Source organism: Cyanistes caeruleus, chromosome 2, assembly GCF_971803275.1.
Source record: "Cyanistes caeruleus chromosome 2, bCyaCae1.hap1.1, whole genome shotgun sequence".
Classification (NCBI taxonomy): Eukaryota; Metazoa; Chordata; class Aves; order Passeriformes; family Paridae; genus Cyanistes; species Cyanistes caeruleus.
In genome coordinates this window covers 45,290,901-45,314,892 of record NC_141702.1, presented here as the reverse complement: position 1 = coordinate 45,314,892, position 23,992 = coordinate 45,290,901, and the positions used below count along the sequence as shown (strand labels likewise).

The 23,992-nt window shown below is 34.8% G+C and overlaps 1 protein-coding gene across 7 annotated transcripts in view; it reads left to right on the top strand.

Moving 5' to 3' along the window:
- Nucleotides 1–23,992, top strand: part of AK9 (adenylate kinase 9) — a 77,981-nt gene that overhangs the window by 33,382 nt on the left and 20,607 nt on the right. For all 7 annotated transcript variants that reach the window (XM_086876781.1, XM_086876782.1, XM_023923924.2 and 4 more), the window contains exons 18-34: nucleotides 2,055–2,261; nucleotides 3,225–3,379; nucleotides 4,330–4,542; nucleotides 5,120–5,374; nucleotides 8,815–8,933; nucleotides 10,164–10,383; nucleotides 11,617–11,670; nucleotides 12,459–12,668; nucleotides 13,562–13,780; nucleotides 16,503–16,716; nucleotides 17,535–17,736; nucleotides 19,160–19,306; nucleotides 20,576–20,796; nucleotides 21,974–22,170; nucleotides 22,684–22,853; nucleotides 23,558–23,656; nucleotides 23,738–23,840. In XM_086876781.1, the coding sequence (XP_086732907.1) occupies nucleotides 2,055–2,261; nucleotides 3,225–3,379; nucleotides 4,330–4,542; nucleotides 5,120–5,374; nucleotides 8,815–8,933; nucleotides 10,164–10,383; nucleotides 11,617–11,670; nucleotides 12,459–12,668; nucleotides 13,562–13,780; nucleotides 16,503–16,716; nucleotides 17,535–17,736; nucleotides 19,160–19,306; nucleotides 20,576–20,796; nucleotides 21,974–22,170; nucleotides 22,684–22,853; nucleotides 23,558–23,656; nucleotides 23,738–23,840 (3,005 nt within the window). The remainder of the gene's footprint in view (nucleotides 1–2,054; nucleotides 2,262–3,224; nucleotides 3,380–4,329; nucleotides 4,543–5,119; nucleotides 5,375–8,814; nucleotides 8,934–10,163; nucleotides 10,384–11,616; nucleotides 11,671–12,458; nucleotides 12,669–13,561; nucleotides 13,781–16,502; nucleotides 16,717–17,534; nucleotides 17,737–19,159; nucleotides 19,307–20,575; nucleotides 20,797–21,973; nucleotides 22,171–22,683; nucleotides 22,854–23,557; nucleotides 23,657–23,737; nucleotides 23,841–23,992) is intronic.

The following is a 23,992-nucleotide window of genomic DNA, read 5'->3' as shown; positions in this document are numbered from 1 at the left end:
GGCAGCAGATCTTTCTGACCACTAAGTTTTGATCTGTTTCCTGCCAAATCTTACTGGTACCTAATCACTGAAATCCAGCTATGTTATACACTTTTTGCCTTTTGGCTCTATTTTGGAAAATTAAATGTGTCATTTTCAATTTCTTCAACAGTCCACAAGAGGTGATTGAGAGAAATTAATTTGGAAAATTAAATGTGTCATTTTCAATTTCTTCAACAGTCCACAAGAGGTGATTGAGAGATACTTGGTTCTGGGAGAAAATATGTTTTCTTAATGAAGAAAATTGTAATGGGGCAATCTAACCCTTCATAAGCCAGAAAAATTGTTTGGATTTTTCAGACTGGGACAAACTCCAAATAAATTTTACAGTGCTGCAATTTGACAGAGTGAACATTGGCCTGCTTAATGCCAGAGAGTGACCATAAAGCATTGGGGTTTTAATGTTTTGAGGTTTTGTATTTTTGAGAAAGTAGTCAAAGCTTTTTACATACAAGGCATTACAAAAGAATTTCATTTTCAGTAATACCTCTTCTTTGTTCATGTAGGAAATTACATAAGGAAGAACAGTAGTAATGGTCCTTTTTAATGTAAAAAAATCAATAGAAGTTCATTGGAATAGGCTGAGCATGTTGTCAAACATGTTACTTGTGTCAGAATCTGTTCTTGCTCTTTCAAACCAAAAACAAGACAGGAACAGCAGGAAAAGGGGAAAAAAATTGGTGAAATAGAAGATTATTCCATTCACTGATAAAACTTTTTCTTGTATCTTCATTTCTGGCAAGAAGAAAACACAACATATGCTGGAAGTCCCAGCAAACTTAAAGTAATATCAGATCATTTAAGTCACTGCTCTCAACTGCTTTTCTGTCTGTTAGCTGACATCACTTATTAACAGAACACAAAAGAAAAATTACAAGCAAAAAAAGACAACCAGAATTAAAAATTGTATGAGTGCAGAGAATGGGAACAGCAGTAACAACACCACATTGCTGCTGCCAGCAACAAGGTCATTATGGTGTCATGTAGGCACTTGGGTATCATCTTCTAGCTGAGATAGGACTTTGCCTCAGGGCTTCCAAGTTCTAACAATGTATACATGGATAATAATTGCAGTGCTATCTAGTTCCTAACTGGAATCTTTTTTAATGTGTCAGTATCAAGTTTTTAATTCCATATCTGTTGTCAATATCAAGTTTTAAATTCAACATCAACTGTCAATATCAAGTTCTTAATTCCATCTGTCTTCTTAAGCAAGAAGTTTTGGTAGAAGAAACTAACCCCTTGTTTATTTGCCCACAGACTAAGACAACATGTTTGGTATGTTTTTATCATATTTACAATGTGTAGTACCTATGACTTTCTTATTTATATTAATGCATCCTTTCAGTCTCTAGCTTCTGTCTGCTTTCCATGAGAAAGTGTTAGAAACAAGCTTGGACTGATCTTAAGCAACAGACACTACAAATTTCTGAACATTTCTTAAGAGATTAAAGTGATCTCTCTTAATTACTAAATAAGTGATGTATGCAGACATGGCTTCATTAAAGCCAGAATTTCCTGTGAGAGTTTTCCAGTTGCAGTATTTACAGAGGGAAGTCATGATAAGACTTTTTTACTTTATTTTCATTTGTTCATTCAAATTTTTCCTATACTGGCATGAGGCATGACTACATGGAGGGTCTGTCAAAAGCTGTTCATCATTAAATCATAATTTTTAGATTCATGTATTCTGTATTATATTTCTTTGCAGAAATACTCATATTTATTTTGAGTGCTGATTTAAATAACCATATGCAAATATAGTTCAGCAATTTGACCTCATTTATTTTCCTGGAGGAGCCTCAGTGCATGGAGTATCAACATAATTAAACTGGGAGTTTACAGTGTCTTTGTAAACTACTAATATAATAATTCATAATTATGGGGAGGAAGAACATTAAAAAGTATGCCACCATATTTGAGCAATATAATAGTAGTCTTAAAGCATAATGACAGATTTTAAATGTAAAACATTTTAGAGGAGCATTGCCTATTTTACATGATTTGATTTTCAGAAATCATGCAGCCTGAGTTTGCAGAGGATGATTTTCCAGATGCAGAAGAAATGGAAACAATTAAAATGAAGATTGACCTTTTCATGAATGATTGGGAAAAAGTGGAATCAGTAATCAAGAAGTCATCTGAAATTCAAGTTGTTGTTTTAGAGATTGCTGAGCAAACACCAGAAAGTCTGCTTAATCAAACCGTGCTGGTTATGGAAAGTAAGTAATACTGTTTATGTGACTGGCACGTAAACTATCAAGAGGGATTTTGGATAGGTCATGTGATGAGCATATTAGGGAGTAGGTTACACCCAGTTTGACATTGCTAATATGAAGAGGGTCATACTGTGTTCTCTGGATCAGCTGAAAAGCACAATAGCAGTCTTTCAGACATCTAAGAGTCAGGAAAATATATACATTTGAAATGTATATATATATATAATATGGCTATGCAAATAGGTACATAACAGCTCCCTAAACATTCTGAAAGCACATTTTCACAATTGTTCTATCTGTGCATGCCAGGATACTGGTTTGAGAAATGAACAGATAGTGAAGGTTCACTAATGTACAGTATTCATTTGATTAGTGAGACTTTCAGCATGTGTGATAATCTAACCATTTGCACAGATTGTATTTTACAAAACTGAATTTTACATGACTTTTTTAAAAGTTAGTATTCCTTTGGCAAATTACATTTCTTCATTTGAGTGGTCTTGTAGAATTTTGAGCCCTGGATAAATAATGCTACATTTTTTCTATTATCACTACAAATCAAATGTTTTATTAACCAATCTGTTTTATTAACCATCTGTTGTGCTGGCTCTATAATAAACTAAAATTTGAGTGATGCTTCTTCCCAACAAGTAACAGGAAAAAAACCTGTTGCAAACAGTAATTGTACTATCTGCATGTGTTTGTATAACACTTCTGTAATACAGGTTCCCATTGAAAATACCAATTTACTTCAACTAAAAACAACCTGTAGAATTTCCATTTTTGGAGGAGGCTAATTTCCACATCTGGGGAGAACATTTTGTTCTGTGAGTAGGAGAAATGCAAGATACAATTGGCATTATTTTCTTCCATGCATGTGCTTACTTTTATGGATGAAGAATATATTCTGGTATAGCCAAAGGATAACTATTGAAACAGAAAAAAAAAAGCCCCTAACTTTTTCAGAACCTTTTAATTATTATGGCTGGGAATTATCTGATGAAGACTTAGAGGAGGAAGCACAAGATCTGGCTGCTGAAGGGGAAAATGAGGAAGAGGAAGGTGAAGAAGAGGAAGAAGAAGACGAAGGGGAAGGGGAAGAAGAGGAAGAAGAGGAAGAAGTAAGCATGCCAGTTTTATCTATTTATGCTTTTTATTATGACTCCTTTATTTTCAGTTTGAACATAACCTCAGAGAAGTCAGATTTTTCTTGATCCTGATTTTGTTTGATCCAGTTGAAGCCTTTTTGCAGAATAAATATTAGCATTGGCTTCAAGAACACTTTGACCACATTTCTGTGTTGTGGCTGAGTAGTTTTACTACAGCAAGAAGCTCAAACACCCCCATGCTGATAGAGAGAATGACTAGTTTTGCCAGATGGCAAGGAGGGGTTTTATTAAAGAAACAAATGTGAACTGTGATTTCTGTCAGCTAAAAATGATTCCATGAGCCATACGTAAACATCAGAAGATACAGAGTCCTGTTCCATTTCAGCTATTGATAATTTTCACACACCTACTTTAATGAAATTACAGGTCTAGCTTTGCCTTTCTATTTTCAATCTATATTGGAAGATTCTCATCCCCAAATTTAACAGTACAGGATATCCATAGACTGTACTAGAGCAGGAGTAGTATTGAATATGATTTTTTAGAAATTAACTTTACTGGGTAAGTAATCTGATTTCATAACACCAGCTCTCATTGTATTTTCTGTATTTAAACAGAAAACCAGTTTCAGGAACACTGAAAAGATTGAACACTGAAAGACTGAAAGTAGGAAAAGATTTTATCATAGATACTTCTACCCTAATTTTGGTCCTCTGTGGCTAATTGTGATATTCATAATACTTTGAATTTAATTCTTTTCTCAGTAATTCTCTTGGGCAGTTTGTTTTCTGACTCAGAATCTAAAAAGTGTGTATTTTCATAGACTGCAGCATACAAACTATTTTGAGAATACCATCCTCATTCAATCCTCAGTTAATATATTTGGTGTTATTTTATCTGATCTACTCAATCTAAGTAAACTCCTGATTTCTGAGAGTTCTTTAAAATTTTCATGTTTTCAGGATGAAGAAACAATTAAGCAAAAGAAAAGGCACATGGGAGACTCAAAACACTTTTGTCCAGTTAGTCTGAAAGAGAACTTTGTCCTCTACCCTGGACTCCAGGAATATGCAGCTAAATATAAAGAAAAGATTTATTACTTTTCAACTTCTGAGTACAGAGACAAATTTTTGAAGAACCCTGAGGAGTATGTGGCTCACAATGAACCACTACAAGTGAGAATCTTAAAAATTATTTGAGGTAGAGAATAGCAGATTAAAATAACTATTTTCCATTCTCATTTGGATTTGTTTATTATTGCTGATATTTTTTCCCCAGGTAACAATATATTAGGCAAGTCCTTGAAGCAAATAAAATGCATGGCTTCCCTAGTGATTTTATAATGTAAATTTAAATTAACACATTGAATTAATGATGCAAGTACAGCAGAAAAGAGAGGAAGATTATAAAGGCTTACAATAATCTCAAAATGTGTATAAGAAATGACACATTGGGGGTTTTGTGGGTTTTTTGTAACTTGAAAAAGGGTAAAATAATGGAAAATTTACCAGAATTGTCTAATGAAGTTTCATTTTTACCTGCTGATAGTTGGGTAGTATATTTGATTGGTGTTTCCAGACAGCAGGTAGTTCAGTTACAACGGCAATAGAAAGTCTGGAAAATTTGAAATACAAAATTATATGACTGTTTTTGATGGAATTTTTATAATGATATTTTTGAAGTGAAAAACAGTAGGGGGTGGGTGCACTCTACACTCTAAAATGTTACAGAATATTCCATTTTTTCCTATAGGCTCCTCCTTTACGGGTGTGTTTACTTGGGATTCATGGAGCAGGTAAAACTACTTGTGCACGACAGATAGCAGACAAATTAGGCATTTTCCATATTCAGTTTGAAGAATATCTACAGGAATTAATTTTACCCAAAACTAAAAGGAAAGTTGGGCCTTCTTTTGATGAAGATCATGAAGATGACAATAAAATACCAGAGGAACTGGAAGACTTCTCTCAGACCATGACTAAAACTGAAAAAGAAAAAAGCAAACAGGTAATAATAATTTTTAATGCATTAATAGGAATTTCCTATAAGATGTTAAAAATTGTAGAATTATGTTAAATATTTGATGAAATTTGGAAATAATAGTTCTTAACAACATTTTCTTGTAAATATCACAAATATTCTTCAAAACATTTGCAGGATTTATATACATTTTTTTTCTAAATAGTAGAGATAAATGTCCAATGAAAGACCAACTCAGGGAAAAAAAAGTCAAGGTCAGAACAGTAATGGGAAGGCATGGTTTCCTTTAAGTGTTTATAATATGCAGATTCAGTCAAGTGTGTGTGTTCCAATTGCACAGGACTTTAAAAATGTTCCCCAGCTGTGCTCTTTGCACTCTGTTGGAGCAAGAGGACATAACGCCTTTACCAACCCTTTGGTCTGATCATCCCTCATAAAAAATCAGAAATATTCAGCATTAATAAGCTAGTGTTTTTTTAATGCAATGGGTTTCTTAACCTGGATTTTAGTGTTTCTTTACCTATTGGCAGCAGTTTCAAACCAGAAAAACAAAACAACTCTCAAATATGCCTTGTAGCTTAGCTGTTTCAAATAGCTGTATGTTCATGATACTGGTAGAATCATTAATGAATTATAATTTTCACAAAATAGTTCTTTTTTTTAATCAGATTGACTACTGGCTTAAAATCCTTATAAATACACATTCTAAACCCTATCTGTTACAGGATGCAATTTCTCTGAAGAAGAAACTTTTACATAAATGTTCATTAGGGAGAGTATTTGCTTTTGTTAGACAGTGATTTGTTGAGAGAAAAAAAATCCACAAAGTTTTAATGCAAATGAATTCTTTAGATAGAAATGGATATGATAAAAACCATTTGTTATGTGGAGAAGTCTCAACACAGGTACACAGCATATGAATCTTTCAGAAATGTGTAGTAAAAAACTGAGAATCTGTCTCTCAGAAATAAGGATTTATCCAACACTTAGAGATTCAGGAAGAAATGTGTTTCTGCATCACATTTTAATAGTCTTTCTTTAATGTGCTCTCCTGATCTCTGCCACGTTCCGTTAAGTTACTAGTCATCAACGATCTTCAAACACTTCCTACTACAGGATTTAAGGAAGCATGCAGGAGAGGCAGGAGGCATACACAGACACACTCAGGCACAGCATTAGGAAGATGAGCCCTCAATGGAAGTGGAAACTAGTGAGGGATCTGAAGGGTTGCAAGAAGAATTTCTGCTGTACAACAGCAGTAAAAGAAAATATGAGTCTGACACTGAAACATGATCTTTGCAAGTACAGTCTAATCTGTGGCCTAGAGGGATCTGTGTCTAATTGGAAAGCCTGGGAAAAAAACGAGGCTACTCAAAAAGAGAATATGATCAAATTTTGGGATCATTTATGTTAACTGAATGTATATAGGTCAATGGGGTGCACTTGCAGGTGCTGATAGAGCTGCCAAAGGTGCACTCAAGGTCACTCTACTGTCTTGAGAAGTGGTGCAGGAGGTCCCTGATAACTGGAAGGTTCTGATGAAATAATACAAAAGCAGGTAATATTGGAAACAAATGCTTCAACACAGATGGAGTACAGATCAAAATCATGCATGTCAGAACAAAAATCCAGGTTTTCATCAAAATGAAAGAGGAGGTTCTTTTGAGAAGTCAGTTTACAATTTGGTCATCACTACCAAAAATATGGCAAGTGTTCCTGGCACTGATGGTTATGGCTGGCTCTGACTCAATTTTATTTCTTTGGCATCAATACATGTCTTACACCAAGGCATTTCTGTTTGTATTTTTTCCTTGACATATTTATATCTGCTGGGAAACAATTTTCTACTTAGTATTTTTTTTCTCATACTTCTTGTAAAGTGCTTCATCTGATGGCATGACCTAAGCACGGTTCATATAATTGCAGTTCAGTTTAGAAACCCATTCATTGGTCCAAGCACAAAACTGGAGAGGGTAATTTCCAAGGCTGTAGACTTCCCAGGCATTTCTCTGAATATGGCTACCACTGGACTGTCTGACTATCCTATTTTTCACTGACCCACCACCTCTCCAAAATTTCATTAAATTCCATTGTATCATTCTGTTTCACTTTGGCACAAGACAGTAGAAGTGTATCTATCAAAGCTTAAGTGAGCTATAATGTTCGAAGCTAGACTACTAAATGCAAATAGAAATATGGGAAGTTCAGCAAAAAGATATCATCCTGGTTGTTTTAGTGCTACATCATTGACAGGTCTGGGGGGCAACCTCACTGCTCTCTGGGGTGTTCTCTTTTTTCTACCTGGAGTATACATCTCCTGCTTCTTTTCTTTTATCAGATACAAATGCCATTCCTACCTCTATTTAGTAGTGGTAATGTCAGTGATACATTTTTATATGTGTTTCACCATTTTCTCCCACTTCACACATTTCTTTCAAGATGCCTCTGTGCTGCAAATCTGGCTACCACTTTGTCTACTTAGACATCTTCTGTCATACAAACAGCTTTTAATATATATACCATTTCAGGCACTAGAGAAAATATAATTTATACACGCGAGACTATACCTGTGACGTCCAGCATGTGCTCAAGTTCTTTTGGCAACATTATCAGAATAGATGTCAGGCATAGGATTTCTTATTCAGATATGGCCTTTTGATATCAGACATGTTTAGATTCTGACACATGTTTTGATACATGAATTATGTAAACTAATCCAGAACCAGCAATGTGTATCATCTTTTCCTTATTTTTTACCTCAGTCTGTGTCAGGAATCCATTCCATGAGAAATCTCAGAGAGTTACATATTCTGGAAAAAAAATCAACAATATTCCACAATAAGTTAGAAGTTTTATTTGGTATTTTAATACTCTGCATTTGACTAGTCATTAATACTACTATTGTTGCATAGAACAATGCTATCTGTCTGGTATCTGTTCTTTGGCCTATAACCAATAACGTTACATATCCTTCTTTAACATATTTTTTTGGATTCCCTCCAAATATAATAGTAGCTTTCAAAAAGAGAAAAAACATTCTGATCTAGTGCAGATAGTCTTCCAGCATGGGAATATGTATTGCTCCAAGTGGAAAATTGCTTGTTGGCAATAGGAGAAACTTTTTTGGAGAAAGATAAGAAAGTAATTTCAGTTTCTATTTCTCTGAATTGAGCATATTTACAATTAAGTACTTAACAGTTGTGCTTGATTTTAGTTTTCATTAGCACTCATACAGCAGCAATTACCCTAATTTCAGAATTTCCTAAAATGTATAATATAATATGATGTAATCTGGCAAATGACTTTGTTTCTGCTGGTTTAAGTCAAATGAAGACAGTACCCTACTCAGCCAAAACCAATAATTGTGTCAAGTAGATACTTCTTTCTGGTTTTGGTTGGTTAGTTGGTTGGTTGATTTTGGTTTTTTGGGTTTTTTTTCATTTTTGGTGGATTTTCTTTACATAAAGGAAGTGGAATTAACTGATGAGGAAAAGGCAATCAAAGCAAATCTAATGGATAATAAGGAACTACCTCCAGAAGTCCTTGATAAGGTCGTTCCTGACTGGTGGAAGAAAGAGCCATTCCGGTATCTGTAATTAGATTCTCTCTTTCTTTAATTAATTTTAGGAAGTATATCATCCATTGTGCCCAAAATTGTAAATAAGTATCTCAGAGATTATTTCAATGCTCTTGTACTTTTTATGAGTAATGACCTATCTGTCAGTCTTGGTTTTGTTGTACTATTTGAATTGATATTTTTACAGGAATATCATGTTTCATATGCTGCACACAGGATTGGACAAAAGTACTTGGCACACCTGAATTGGATTAAATGTCCTAAATAGCTGGGTAGTTTTCATGGGCTTACAGGATAGTTATGAAAACAAACCTTTTATATTTTTATATAATTTCTGTCCTGACTACAGATAGGGGACAATGGTTCTCTACACAATGTAAAAAAAAGGAGATCAGTTCTAGGAAAAAAAGAATGCACCAAGACAAAAAATTACCCAGAATTATGCATAATGTTGTAATATTATATTCTATTATATTATATTGTATTATATCACAAGACAATACATTACACTACTAAACTATACTATGTTGTACTCTTCTTCCCCACAGCAGCCAGGGCTACCTGTTCTTCCCTCCATTTCCATTTCTTCTAGCTTCTTTGGTTTTCTGCAATTTTACAAATGTATCCTATTAAAGTCTAAAGTAATAGATATAAGTATTAGCTTCTTATCAAGACAACATTAATCCTTACATAACTACTCGTCTACCTCGAAATTGTAAGAGCTCCAATAATCCATAGAGCTTTCCAGGTATAACTGACTTATTTTTAACATCTGCAGGAAGAGAAATATAAGTCATGCTGAGTAGCAAATTTCTCATCCTATACTACAGAAGAAACATGTATTTTCAGGCAAAAGCTTTCTTTGAGAGTTGTTGCCAGAAAAGTGTTTGGGGCACCTTCTATTATTTGAGACCAGTGCCTAAGTATTGTATTTCGAATCACACAAGCAAGTCTGAGGCCACAATTGGTTTTGGATTTCTAAGTTCTTTTAAATATTTAAGCATTGCACATTAAAATCTCAGAAGAAATTAATTTGTAAGTACACTCATTGAAATACACAGGGAAATACCAGTTTTATATTGCCAAAAGATACTAGCTGAAAGTATTTTTTAAATTTTACTCATAAAATATTCATTTAATATGGGAGGGTGTGGGGGTTGTTTCCAAAATAATTACATGTTCATTGTGTTGCACTTTAAACTACACTGTGTAATGATAAATATCTTATTTTCCAATTAGGTCAACAGGTTTTATACTGGATGGCTTCCCTCGTACTTCAGATGAAGCCAGATATTTGTCAGAACAAGGACTCTGTCCTGATGTTGCAGTTTATATTCAAGTAGAAGAAGGTGACATTCTTCGCCGTCTTCTTCCTCCGCGTCTGGAGAAATGGAAAGACAGACGGCGTAAAAAAAAGGAATATAAAAAAAAGCTGAAGGAACTAAAATTAAAAAAAAAGGTAAGTTTTCACTGCTACATTTTTTTGTTGTTTGTTTTGGTTTTTTTTGTTTCTGCAGGAGAGGTCTGAACACAGATTCTGAAACTCCCAAAGCTGTGAAGAGCGCACAGAGTAACAGATATTGGAGCCAGGAGACACAGTCCTGTACATCCACAGCATTCTTAGGCTTACCATAGAAATAAAAAAGAATTTAGGGCTCCTTTCCTCTTCTATGCAATTAATGCATGCAGGAGTTTGGGCATCTCGCAGCCCAAGAAAAGTAGCTGTGCTGCCAGATAAATGGCAGTCCTGGAAAAAAGGCAAGTTGATGGAGGGAGTGAATATGGTGATAAAAAATTCAAATAAATGCAGTTCATGTGCTGTAATATTGTTGCATCCCGGATTCCCTGAGCATGTGCTGTTGAGTTGATCAGCATCTCCCATAGGCTGACTTCACTACCTATATATAGGTAAATAAAGGGAGTGTGTCTGTGTTCCCAGCTCTGATACTCTGCACAGGAATGCAGCAGCTCTAAGCCACATTCTCAGTGCTATTGCAGCTGCTCTTGTGTCCCATGCAAATGAAGCTGTGCCTATTCTTGAACAGGTTACAAATTAGTTGAGGTAACCTGAAGCCTCCATGCAGACATTTAAAATTGGCACATAATATATTCAAGGTTCTTCACTTTTTATAAAAGTGAGATAAAGTACTTCACGTGTAATATCAGAAAAGGTCTGAGCATAATTACTACAGAGCAGCTAACACACAGGAAGTTAGGACAACAGAATTTGGGACAAGACTCATACAATACCTTTAATATCCCTAACAGTCAAAGGGAACACCACACTTTTACTACCATACTCAGTCATCCCTTTGCCAAATAGCAGAAACCACCTATGAATTTAGAAACTCTGTAGTTTACCAATAAACCTATTACTGTATTCTCAGTGTGATAAGAATCAGTCTTTTTTTGTTTTCTTCTCCTTTAATTTCAATCTCAGAAATTGCCAAATTAGTTTTTCTAAAATATACTTACATGTTTTCCTAGTAGAGAGGTATATCTGGTCTGCAATACTTCAAGCTCTAGGTAGTATTTTTTAAAATTAGAACAGAACATTTAACTCTGGAACAGAATTTTAAGGTGGAAAGAACAGTGCTAATTATAGGTTACATTACCAATTTTCAGAGGGGAGCTTTTATTAGGAACTAACATCAGTCTTTTTACATCTTCTTTTTACTAACATAATGAGAAGATTGCCAAAAGAAGGGAAGAACTTTTAGCAGAGCGACAAAAAAAGAAGCAGGAGGTAAGAAAACAGCCTAATAAGAGTTTTTAAATAGAAGTGTTTGCATTCATACAATGGAAATTTCTAGAACTTTTAGTCACAGACGTCAGGACAATGTAAAATTATGATAGACTGAGAGAAACTTCGACTTTCAAGAATAATTTTATATTCTGTTTGAATTGCTTTAGAAACTATGGATTCATGAAGACTAAAAACAATTTCAAAATAATTCTCCATAAGTGCTTCAATTCAGGAAAATATGTATGAATGTGTTTAATGTATCTAATTTGTATGCATAAGAGGTAGCCCCACTAATTGAAATTAGGCATGTGCCTTTAAGTACACTGTCAAATCCATGGTTAATCCAGAGTAGGACTGTACCAGGATTTCTGCTCAAAGTCAATTACATAATATATTTATAAATGCATTCATGTACTACTTGACTGCTCATGATATTCTGTCAGCTACACTTTCATCAAACACCCTTTTTTATAACAAAGTCCTGTCAAACTACAATACCATGCATGAAAAAACACTCCTCTTATCAAAGCTGCAGTGTAGCTCTTCAGGTTTTTTAAGTACTCTTGGAACTGGTGCTTCACTTTATGTGCAATGCAATACTGCTGTATTTTCTTCTGAAATAAGATTCTAGAATTTACTAAATTTTTGCATGTCATAAAGGCAATCCCAGAATGAGGTTTTGTTGAACTAAGGGCTTTTTTTAATTTAAAAAGGGACAAGAATACCATATGTTCCTCCAAAATATCTGTATCATAGACATGAAACAATAAAATATTTTGTCTTTATAGGCTTTAGAAAATAAGGATAATGATGAAGCTACTGAGGAGGAGGAGGATGATGAAGATATTGAAGCTATACTTGCAAAAGAGTTTTTGGAAGAAGAAGAAGAGGAGGAACCAGAAGAAGAAGAAGAAAGTGAAGAAGATGCTGTTGAGCGCATGCAAAATGAAATTGTAGAGAAGTTTGAATCAGAAATAGAAATATTACAAAGTGTGAAGGTACTGATACCACTGCTTATTTTGTTAAATTGTATGATCACATGAAGAAGGATTTCCATATTTATTTTTCACATTTAAAAATTATAATGCCTAAATAATCATGCTGCTGTACTCATGATCTAAGTATGTGAACAAGATGAAGACTGTACTGAGAAGGTATAGACTTTAAAGAATATATAATTTATATGACTAATATAGGACAGAAAAAAAATATAGAGCTTTTGGGTAGACCTATCCAGTCTTGGTGTCATTATGTTTTTGACAGGTCAGTTGACACAGGCTACCGACCTAGAGAGTTGTGAATGTATGAACAATATTTCAAAATAATTTTGGAGGCAAAATTCCTGCTAGGCAGCTCTATTTTTTAACACAGTTCCTAGTTGTTGGTGATGAAACCAAATGTAAAGAAAAAAAATCCAAATCTAATATTGGTTAAGATGCTGGCACCATTCCCACACTAGTGACATAATTTTCTTGAAATCGGTGCAATTGCCTATGGTGAGGTAACCTCATCTAACACCAGATATCTGCAATGCTAAGGCCACATCTAAGGCAGTAGCTAGATTGGTTACATTTGTTCATTATCTACTAATTACCTCACTTCAGAAAGGAACCAATCATGATTTAGAAGAAGCTCTATCCACTGAGCAGAGAGAAGGTTTACAAAACCAGATAATAATACAATATTGTAGCAGCGTGACATCTAATGTGGAAGTTTAAACTTCAGTGGGCAAGGAAGACCAATTCCCATCAAACTTCGCTTATTTATGTTGACTGATAAAATGCTTAGAAGAACCTTGATAGTTCACAGAAAATCCTGCCATCAATCTTTATTAAAAAGAATTAATATTTGCATTTATGATTCTAATACTTCATTATATTTTCATAACCAGGAAGAACTTGAAAAGCTATTAATACCACCAGTTGAGATCAATGGAGGACGGATACCTCGCGTCGTGTGCTACCAAATATTCAGCAAGCTGAATTCTCTAGTGGAAAACCGCAAGAGCATTTTTGAGAAATGTTACCCAATAAGTTTGTCACTTGCAGAGAAGATGCTAGTTTTCTCATATAAATTATTAAGTTCTTTTGGCCAGTGGGATCCAATCAAGGTAATGTTCTTAAATGTCTGAAGAATGTTTTCAAGAGTTGACGCTTTTCAAAAATGTATTTCACATTAACAGGATGTTATCAGACAGTAGCAACTAATACCAGAAATATTTAATGAAAACTACATTGCTGAATCTAAATTACACCACTGAATATACACAAAATACAGCAAGCATTAATAATAAAAGATGTTCGTCTTTTCAGTGTGGCAGGTAATTTAAGGTTGAGAGGCATTTAGTAAAATTTGTTATGCTGTGATTGGTGACATGATTAAACACGGAATTGAATCAAAAAGAAATGCCTCACTCTAAATGATACACAAAACACAGGACAACAGAGAAGGCCTTAAAACCTTCCAATAGTAGTGCGAAAAAACTGAAAGGATTTGGGATATAAATTTGTAAGAAGCCACACACACAACTGCCCCCCAAACCTAGTAGTGGCTACTACTAGTACTTTGCCACTACTAAAGGCTACTACCTTTAATAGTGGCAAAAAATGTTAGATGTACTTGATTCATTGATTCATTGATTCTTTCTTGTCAAAATTTAAAATGTTTGAAGAGCAACAAATTTATTTCTATGGTATTTTACTAGAGATTTGGAAAGTTGAGGTCAGAAAGTACTCATCACTATCCCCAAGGCAGGAAATGAAATATTTACAGGTAATTCTTTTGGTTTAATGCTAGAAATAAAAGCAGATTGGATTGTGAGTAAATAAAAATTAAAAAGAAAGATTAATTGAAAAAAGGTCCAGTGAACATTCAGAAAGCATGAAGGCTCTGAATTGGCCTTCATTTTACTATGCCAGTTAATCAAACAATTTTATTCTCTTTTGTATAGCATTATGTTGGGTCTTCACCTGTTCCAGATGAAAAATTTGTCTCTCTTTAACCTTAGGATCAGAATCTTCACTCTTTTTTATGGCTGCATCAATCGGCATCTAATAATCTAGGTGCATACTGGTACATCTACTAACAGAAGTAGATATGTCTTCACTTATGCCATTTCCAACTACTGAACCACACTTTATGTGTTTAATTGCAATTAGTCTCTACACCCTGGTCCTTGCACTTTGTTCTATCAGATTTCACTACATTTTTGTATTCCATTTCTCCACTTGATTCCTTCGCGCCATACAGTATTTTTTACCAACCAAAAAGTACAATTCAGTTTGAAGAAAGAAGTCATAGTAAGCTATTGGATAAAATAAGAGTGGTGTGCTGACAGTGAAAATGTGCAAGCTGATAAAAATGAAAGGGAAATAGGATCATTTTGAGGCATTTTAGGATAATAATAGAAATTATAAAATTGATTACAGACTGGAAGTTTTGGGTTAGAAAGGCAGATTGAGTATGTGCCAGTTACTTTGAGATTAAATTTGGGGGGGAGGGGAAGTAGTTATGCAACTGACTAGAAAAGCAGATATTAAACATTATGAACTGAGTGAGGAATAGAAGCAGATCTGCAGTAGAACAGACTCATGAAATCCCATTAATAGAGGGCAAGCACCCTGAAATCACTTGATGCAGGAGTAGGAACCTAAGGATATGAGAAGAGTCTGGCAGGACAATGCCACACAGTAGAACAGCCCCATCTCTAGCTGTAATAACCACACCAGCCTTACTGACGCCTTCAAAGATTAGTAATAGATTTGTGAGATATGGTTTTCCTTGACAAGAAGGTGAGTTGGCTCTTCCCCATTATTTCAAATGTGTGCATGTAAGTACTGGGTTTTTTTCCTTAATATATTTCAGTTTGCTCAATACAGAGTCAGATTTACTGGACTATTTTTGCCAGGTTCTCTGCTGGAGGAAAAAAAAATAAAATAGTAATTTTCTCCACCTTTTTTTGTTGAAGGAAAGTCAATGTTACACATTATTCAGCACTACACTTCTGAGTCCCTTTAGAATAGCAAGGTGAATGTCATCTGGTCTCGGCAATTTTTTCTACATAATGTTTTTCTACATTTTGTTTTAAAGCATCTTTTATTGACACTTTAAGACAGTTCTTCCAAGAAGGGCTGCAACAGGGACATGACTACGTTTTTCCATAGAGAAAAGTAGTGCAAGGAATTAATCTGGCATTGCTTCAATGGCTGTTTCTGCCAATTGCATCTCTTAAATGTCAATGATCCATCAACACTGCAGATTTTAGTGGGCTGTCTGATGTGTTTGAAAAGATTTCATCAGCAGTGTATGTATTTTTCCAAGAACTTTTTCAGCTTATCTTCTTGTGGTTTTTCACTTGACCATAATGTAAGTATTGATATCTTTTTATGCCTTCTTCATTTGTATATGACTTCTGGTGAATACAATATTCTCCATGTGTTTTCTATTGGCAGGCAGGTAGGTGAGTTTAATTCACTGAGGAATAAAATGATTCTCTTTATTCTCTGAAAATTCAAAAACCTATTATGTTAATCTCTCCTGGCTACACTATCTTGACAGACCTAAAGTGTTACAGTACCACCTACTGGAAATAGCAAGCATTCTTTCTGTCTTCAATGTTTATTTTGTCTTTTTGAACAAGAAGTGTAGGTATAGAAGTTTCTCAGATTTGAGCAGAATATTATGTCCATATGTGTGAATTTCAGAATGCTTTGATGGTTTGTCTCATACGGTTGGTACTCCTCTATGTGCCTATAAAGCCACTTCTCTGGGACGGAGGAAGAGGAGGCTTTGTCAAACCTAATTAACTGATTCTCATTTTGTATGTTATACAGTTAAGCCAAGGAGATGTGATCAAGCCACAGGAAAGGCAAGGAAGCACAGTCTTTCCAGTAATCCATCGACAATATATTTATTTCTTTTCAAGTAAAGAGAATAAAGAAACATTTATGACAAATCCCATCAAATATATTTGTCAGCCAAAACCTAAGCTATCTGTGCCAGTAAAGATTGCAATTGTGGGACTTCCAAAATCTGGAAAGACTACAGGTATGAGCAGTTACCTATTTAAAAAAAAAAAAAATAATGACTGAAGGTCATTATTGTTGGTCTTCCTGCTTTTCTTGCTGGGCACAGATTCTTTTAGTTACATTCTCTAGTATCTCATTTGACAGTCTCATACTTATGCATTGTCCATTTCAATTTTATCCCAAGTCCTTAAGATGTTAGAGAGCTAGACTTGCACTTAGAAAAGCTGGACTTACACTACTTATACCACCTGTATTTGTTGGTTATACTAAATAAATTTAAATTAATAAATAATAAATTGGTTATTATTTTCTAATTGTTTCTTATTTTTTTCAGTCAATATAAGCTAATGTAAAATGGAGAAATAGGCCTAGGACCAAGGATGAGGACCCCAAACTCCCCACTCCCCAATCTGTTCCCAAATTTTGCGATTAAAATACCCCCAAGAGTTCCAACCTTCTCCCCTCCCCTTCCTCCTTCATGACTGTCAATTGACATGTTTCTGCCTTTTACTGGAGGAGGAGGAAATTAATGTTAAACCAGTTACTGATTAGAATAGGATGTTAGGAACTGAATAAGAACGAAGAGACAGGTTCAAATTACCTCATTTTTAGGATGAAATTTTGCCATATTTCCCATTTCCTGGATAAGTGTAAGTGATGGACTGTTCTGTAAGAGGAGCAGCAATGGAGGCATATTTTCTAACACACTCTAATAATATTGACTGTATCTGCTGAGGTTTGTGCTAAATTGAATAGTGTTAGCATGCCCTGTGCATATGCCAGATTGTGACGCTGCTTACCTTAAAAGTTGTGACTTGAAATCAAAATATTTTGCAGTTGCCCAGAGACTTGCGAGTGCTTATGGGTTCCTGCGCCTGTCCTTAGGAGATGCCATCCGGTTTGTGATAAACAATCAGCCAGAGAGCGAGCTGGCACTTAAGGTACAGTCACACCTTCTCCAAGGACTCACTGTACCTGATGAATTGGCCATCCAGGCTCTAGATGTGACTCTGCTAAATCACGTGGATAACGCCACTGGGTAAGAGTCTTCTTGGGGTATTGGGAGTTTCTCCAAGACATAGGCATGGATTCCCATGTATCGCTGGAATCAATTTCACTAAAACACATCAGTGGTTTCTGCATTAAGAAAATAATCTGTACAAAAGGAGATTTTTTACAATGGTTCTGTGAAATGAGACTGAAGATAATTTTCTGCTATTTTCAAGTAACTATATTCCAGTAAATCCAAATAATATACTTTATGACAGTTACTTTTTTTTTCTGTCAATAAGCCCGTATCTTCTATTATCCTTTGAGAACTACCATTTGGTCTCTCTTACACCAACTCCAGAACCAACTTGGACGCACCTGATTCTCTTTGATCATGCAGGTTGGTTCAATACTTGTTTTTTTCCCCTGGTTTTCTTAACATCTGAAGTTATTAAGGAGGAACTGAAACCAGTGAGTCTTTCCATCTCATTCATATCTGATCCTAGGCTCTTTCTTCACCACTGAAACACCTTTGAAACTGGGCAGACTTAAAAAGCTTTATCATCAGTATTTCATGACATTCAACTCCTCTCCCCCAAAAAGGAGAATTGTTACAGAAACAGGGAATTCTGCAATAATCTATGAAAATTATTTGTGCTTGTGATCAGAATTCTTTCAGCTTCTCTTTCATGTTAAATCCTGGAATATTGTTTCAGTATATTTTGTTCCAGTATTGCCTAGTATGTGAAAAGCATTTATTCTTCAATTTGATTTTAAAAACTCTTCAAATACTGTAGTAAATCATTTTACTTACCACTTTAAAAACTGCTCCTCCCAATTCACATGAAGACTTCTCATAGTTAAAATTATGTTTCTGAATGAATGATGTATCAGAATTTCAAAGTATACCATTTTTATAAGTCACAGCCATCCACTTACCTTTTGCCCTGTGTGCATTTCCTTTTCTCATTGCTATTTCTTCTTGTACCTGCTTGATTTTTTTAATTTGGTTGTAAATTCTTAGAAGTGAAGAATGTGCCTATCAAGTGAGAGTGTTACCGCTGAAGATCAATAGATCACGCGGACACAGGTCGAGGTGTGGTGCAAGAAGAAGCAGAGTTTATTTTTCCTCCCAGGATTTATAGGTTTCTGACCACGGCCAGGGATTGGATGGTCAGGATAACACTTTCCCACTGCACTGGCCATGAGAGATGTCCATCACAAGACGTGTAACTGAGAGAATGTACACATATCTATGTTTACAGTTACTGTCCTGGGAAAGTCTTTAGAAAACTATGTCAGCAAGCTCAGAAGCTGAGTTTTCAGGGTGACATGAGAGCAGTGATAACTTCATGGCATGGGTGTAGGCTTCTGTCTCCATGGAAAATGTACTAGAAATACACATAGACTAACTGGTTGATTGGAAACTCACTTCATAGGAAAACTATTTTTCTGTTTCTGTTTGTGTGCAGAGTTGTAATTGATGGATATCCTCTAACAAGAAACCATGTAAATCTCTTGGAATCAACTAAGATAATTCCAGTGAAAATCTTTGAATTAGATATGGATACAAAGGAAGTGTTCAGAAGAGCACTGTTGGATAAGGAAACCAAAAGCCGGTAGTGATACTCCTTGATAGTTTTGGGTTTTTTTATTTTCTACACAATATTGTAATATCTCTATTTATGTGCCCCAGTGCTATAGCCAGATAGTTGTATCTAACCTGGAGCATAACTCAGCTGTCTCTGAACTCCACATATGAAAAACATGGGAACCAGTCCCTCTCCTTTCTAATGCTTTGATTTCCATAGACCAGAAACAGCAATGTAAGGTGTTTGGGGCATGCTCTGGCCAGATCCCTCAATTGCATGACTGAGATTACAAATGTGCAATGCTGTGCACCCACTGCTTAGTTTAACTGGTTTAATGAAACTGTACATCAGAAATGTTACCACTTCTTTCTGCTGCTGAAATTCATTTTTCATCAATTATTATCAAAAAATACATTGATACTTCAGCTACTAATCTCTTTTTTAAAAACTTAATTCAAGTTATTTTAAAAATATGGAAATAATGCATATTTAGTAATGTATAGAATTCAGGAGTTCTAAGCCTTTTGATTCAGTTCATTCCCTTCTTTGTTTTTCTGAGAAGATAAATATTCTGCTTAAAGAGCTGTTGGTTGTTTTTGAGGAAGAACAGTAAGTAGTTTATAAGCAGACAGGGAATGAAAAAGAACAGAACATTCACTTTAAAATTAAATTGTGTAAGAACCTGTTTCTCATTAGAGGAAATGTTTCTAAGAAGTTCCAGATAGCTTGGAGCGTTGTTGCATGCCTCTCATTTTGTCCTTTTCTTTTTGTCTCTTTCTTTTTATCAAGTAATCAGTACAATGTTAGATTGTTTACTAAAAGACTAAAGACGATTTGCATTGCGAAAATTAAATTAATGATGTGTTTTTGAAAGTATTTACTTTAAACTTCATTTTAAATACTAAACTAATTATATTTCATAGGCTTAAGTTCAAATCAAATGTGCGATATTAGGGTACCATTTAATGGTGTATTTGTAGTGTGTGTCAGGTAATATGTGCTGATACATTCCAAATCCTTTGCAAAATAATTATTGAGTTGTATTTGGGACATAAATAGAAAAAGTTGTGTTCTTCATTTTTGAACAGGACTCTCTGATCATAAGTACACTGCTTTTCACAAGTAGCTGGTAGTATTCTTAATAAGAAATTTGTATCTCTCAAATATGTTCTACAGTGTCAAATAAGCAAAATTTTGTAAAAAGAACTTAGAGTGAACTCTAGAAATTACACCTGAAATTCAATGAAATTATCTATTCTTCAGATTTAAATCAATGTTATTTTTCATTGTCTTTAGACTTCCCTATCCTGAACATGACAGCCCACAGATTCTAGCTATTAAAAATTCCTGCTATAAACAGCACATTGATGATATTAGAACTTACTATATGAAAGAACATCAGAACTGGTGTGTGATTGATGCCAATCATAGCAAATGGAAGGTCTGGAACACCATTGAGCAGGAAGTTCAGGTGGTTGTTAAACAAATCCAGATATACCTGGAAAGAAGAAAAGAAGGTAAAAGAAAAACAAAGTTTCCCAGAATATTTGTTTCTTTAAAAATCTGCAATGTACTCTGTGCATGACAACTTCACCTTTCTTTGGATGAGGCTAATTCTTTGGCACATACATAGCCTTAAATTCTTCAATCTCATCTACAGAGATCTTGAAGAGATCTCTTGAAAAGAGTGAAGACAAAGCCAACTACAGGGCAGTCTGAGGCCATCCTCCAAAGAACAGGGTAACAGACATCTGCTGAAGGAAGTCAGATTCCTTGGTCCATGGCAGACCTAGCAACACTGGGTGGTAAATGATAAAGAGTACCCCAAGGTGAACTCTAACTTGAAGCTTCACTTCAGTGTTAGTGAAGGAAGAGGGAGGGAGAGGGAAGATGTTAATTTGAAATCTAGAAACAAGCTTAAATATGCCATCTGAGTTAATTTCTGTGCTTTGGGAAGAAGACCACTTTATTCTAAAATGGCACAGTTTCCACTTGACTCTTTGTGTGTCAGCACTGGTCAAGATTAAATATGTCTTTTGAAATGTATGTACTATTTAATTAGAATTCCTCTGAAGGGCAAATATACTTCCTTATCTTATATCCACGTTTTGGGTTTACCTTTTACAGCTCTGTGGCTGCACCCATCTTAAAAATTGGAGTCATAATCAAAAATCTTGAAATACATTCAATTTTTACACATCAAGCTTGAAAAAACATGACTTTTAAGTAATTTGGGTTTGAGATGACATTTTATTCAAGATTTTGAATATATTTCCTCCAGGTAGAATGTAGCATTTGCAAGATATGGATGAATAAAGGGGAGCCTTTCATCACACCTTGTACTCTTTTTCAGCAATGTAAAGAAATAAAATATATGAAATGTCCCTTACTAACACAAAGAAGTGAAACAATAAATCATAAATAAGAACAACAGACTAATAAGCTGAGCATACAGAGTATCCCACATCATTAATAATTATATTTCTTAAATGCTACAAAAATGTTATTAGAATTAATTGGTAAAATGAGTTACAACTTCATTTTATTGTCAAATTGCTGTTTTAGTTCTCATCATTTCATATCATTTTCAAATTAAGAATTATCTTCTAGACTGTAGCATTCCTGAGTAGAATTGTTTGATGTTTCTATGTCTCTCATAAATAAAACATTATCATTAATTGCTTTCATTAACAGGAAAAGCAGCCAGCATTGCTGATTTATGTATCACTCCCAAAGAACTGCAGGATCAGCTGGGGGAGTGTGGACAGTATAGTCCTGTCAGCCTTGCAGAGAAAGGTGAACTGATTGACTGCTCTGTAACCCCCTCATTGGAGTTTACTGCAGAATTTCAAGGGCGCTATTACAAAATGGCTTCACAGGAAGAACTGGAAGTACGTGTCAAAAAGCGGGTCAAAAAGGAGGAGATTATGGGAAGAGGGAACATTGTTGCTTAGAATCTTTGATTCTGTACAGAAATAGGTAATATGCAACTTGAATTAGGCCACTTTTGTTAGCATTCAAGCTTTTGTTCTGCATACTTCTGCTGTCAAATGTCTAGGCAGACAAAATACAGCACAGACACCATTAAACTAAATTTCGTCTTACAATTGTCACAAATCAAACATTCGTTTGAAAAAGTAACTTTCTCCTTTCTCTATCTGTTGTGGGGAGACTGAGTTAGAAAGTGGTTTATGATAACAGTAAATAGTGATGGATGGTGGGTGGATAGTGACTACTTCAACTAAGAATAGGCTGGAAAAGAAATTACTCAAGAGCAACAGCAATGCCAACACACTTGCATTGCAGAAAAAAAAGGTATCTAAATTGTGTGAGCCAGTCCTGTGGAGTTTGGCTAACTGTCCTACAGTGCTTCTTTCATGATAAAAACATTTATTTTTCTACAGAAATTCTTGAGCAGACCAGATGTTTATGTATCATCACTGGCATCTCACCCTCTCCCACCCCCATACATGCTACCGAAGAAACTGACTGCAGCAGAAGTGAAGGCCTTATTCCCTCTAAGGGCTGAAATGCGAGGGTACTGTCCAGTCACTTACCTAGATGGAAAACAGAGGTATGTTGCTAGAGTTTTCATAATCTGAATTACAGACTATATTAATGCATTAAGAAGGAAATATTTTCAAAGTACTTTTTAATGCTGTTCAGGGTCTAGACAGAAAAAGCGATTAAAATTCTCTGTATTGCACCTGTGGCTTCAGAAATCAGATAAAATCACTTTTTAAAACTTACATGGCTACAGGTTCTGCAAGAATCTGTGTTGGCTTGGTGTCTTTCATGATGAAGATGGACAGATATAATTTGAATTCTATTATAAGCCTTCAAAGGTTCAAAGAAATCTCATAAATCTCTAGTAGATGCAAAACTAGCTATTATGATTTTTGTAAGAGATCCATAAAGCTCCACCATAAAAATTTCCTCAGTGTGCAAGAATTTCTCATCAGAGGAGAACCATAATAGCCAATTCTATGTTATCTCTTTTTAATCTCCTGAACAACTATGACTGGCATTTTAAATGGAGGAGTTCTAAAGAAGCACTATAAAAGTTCCTCAAGCAGATTTTGAGGCAGAGACTCTAAGATTTTGAACCTTGTAACTGTCAGTCATGTAATGGAAACTTGGATGATCAATTGCAATTTTTCTTTGTAGTTGCTACACTTGCTAAATTACCAGAAGGCTACCAGTAGCTCATGAATTTACACCACACCAATTATGTTTTACATTTTCTGTGAACGAGTAATTCTTGTTCCATCTCTTCAGATATGAAGCTTTGGTGCCTGGCAACATTGAGTATGCAGCAAAATACCAAGACAAGGTATATATTTTTGAAAGTGAAGAAAAACTTCAGAAGTTTATGAGGTGAATACACTAACTGCATTTTAATCTTCAATCATGCAATTTTTCATACATCTTGAAAGTGCTTACTTTTTATCTGGTTAGGTTACCAGAGAAATACTGGAATCTGAAGCTTCCCCATAAACTCCCTCCAAAAAAAGAGCCAATGCTACTAACTATGCTTCCTTTGGCTGGATACCTTGAACAGGCCAGTTTTTGTTTTTCTATTTTGAAACATGATTTTTTGATATATAGTGCATCCCACTCAGGTTTTTTTAAATTTTTAATGCATTTGAGTCTTATATTTATCAATGGAATTATATTAAATTGAAAAATTTTTAATTACAGTTGAGAGCAATT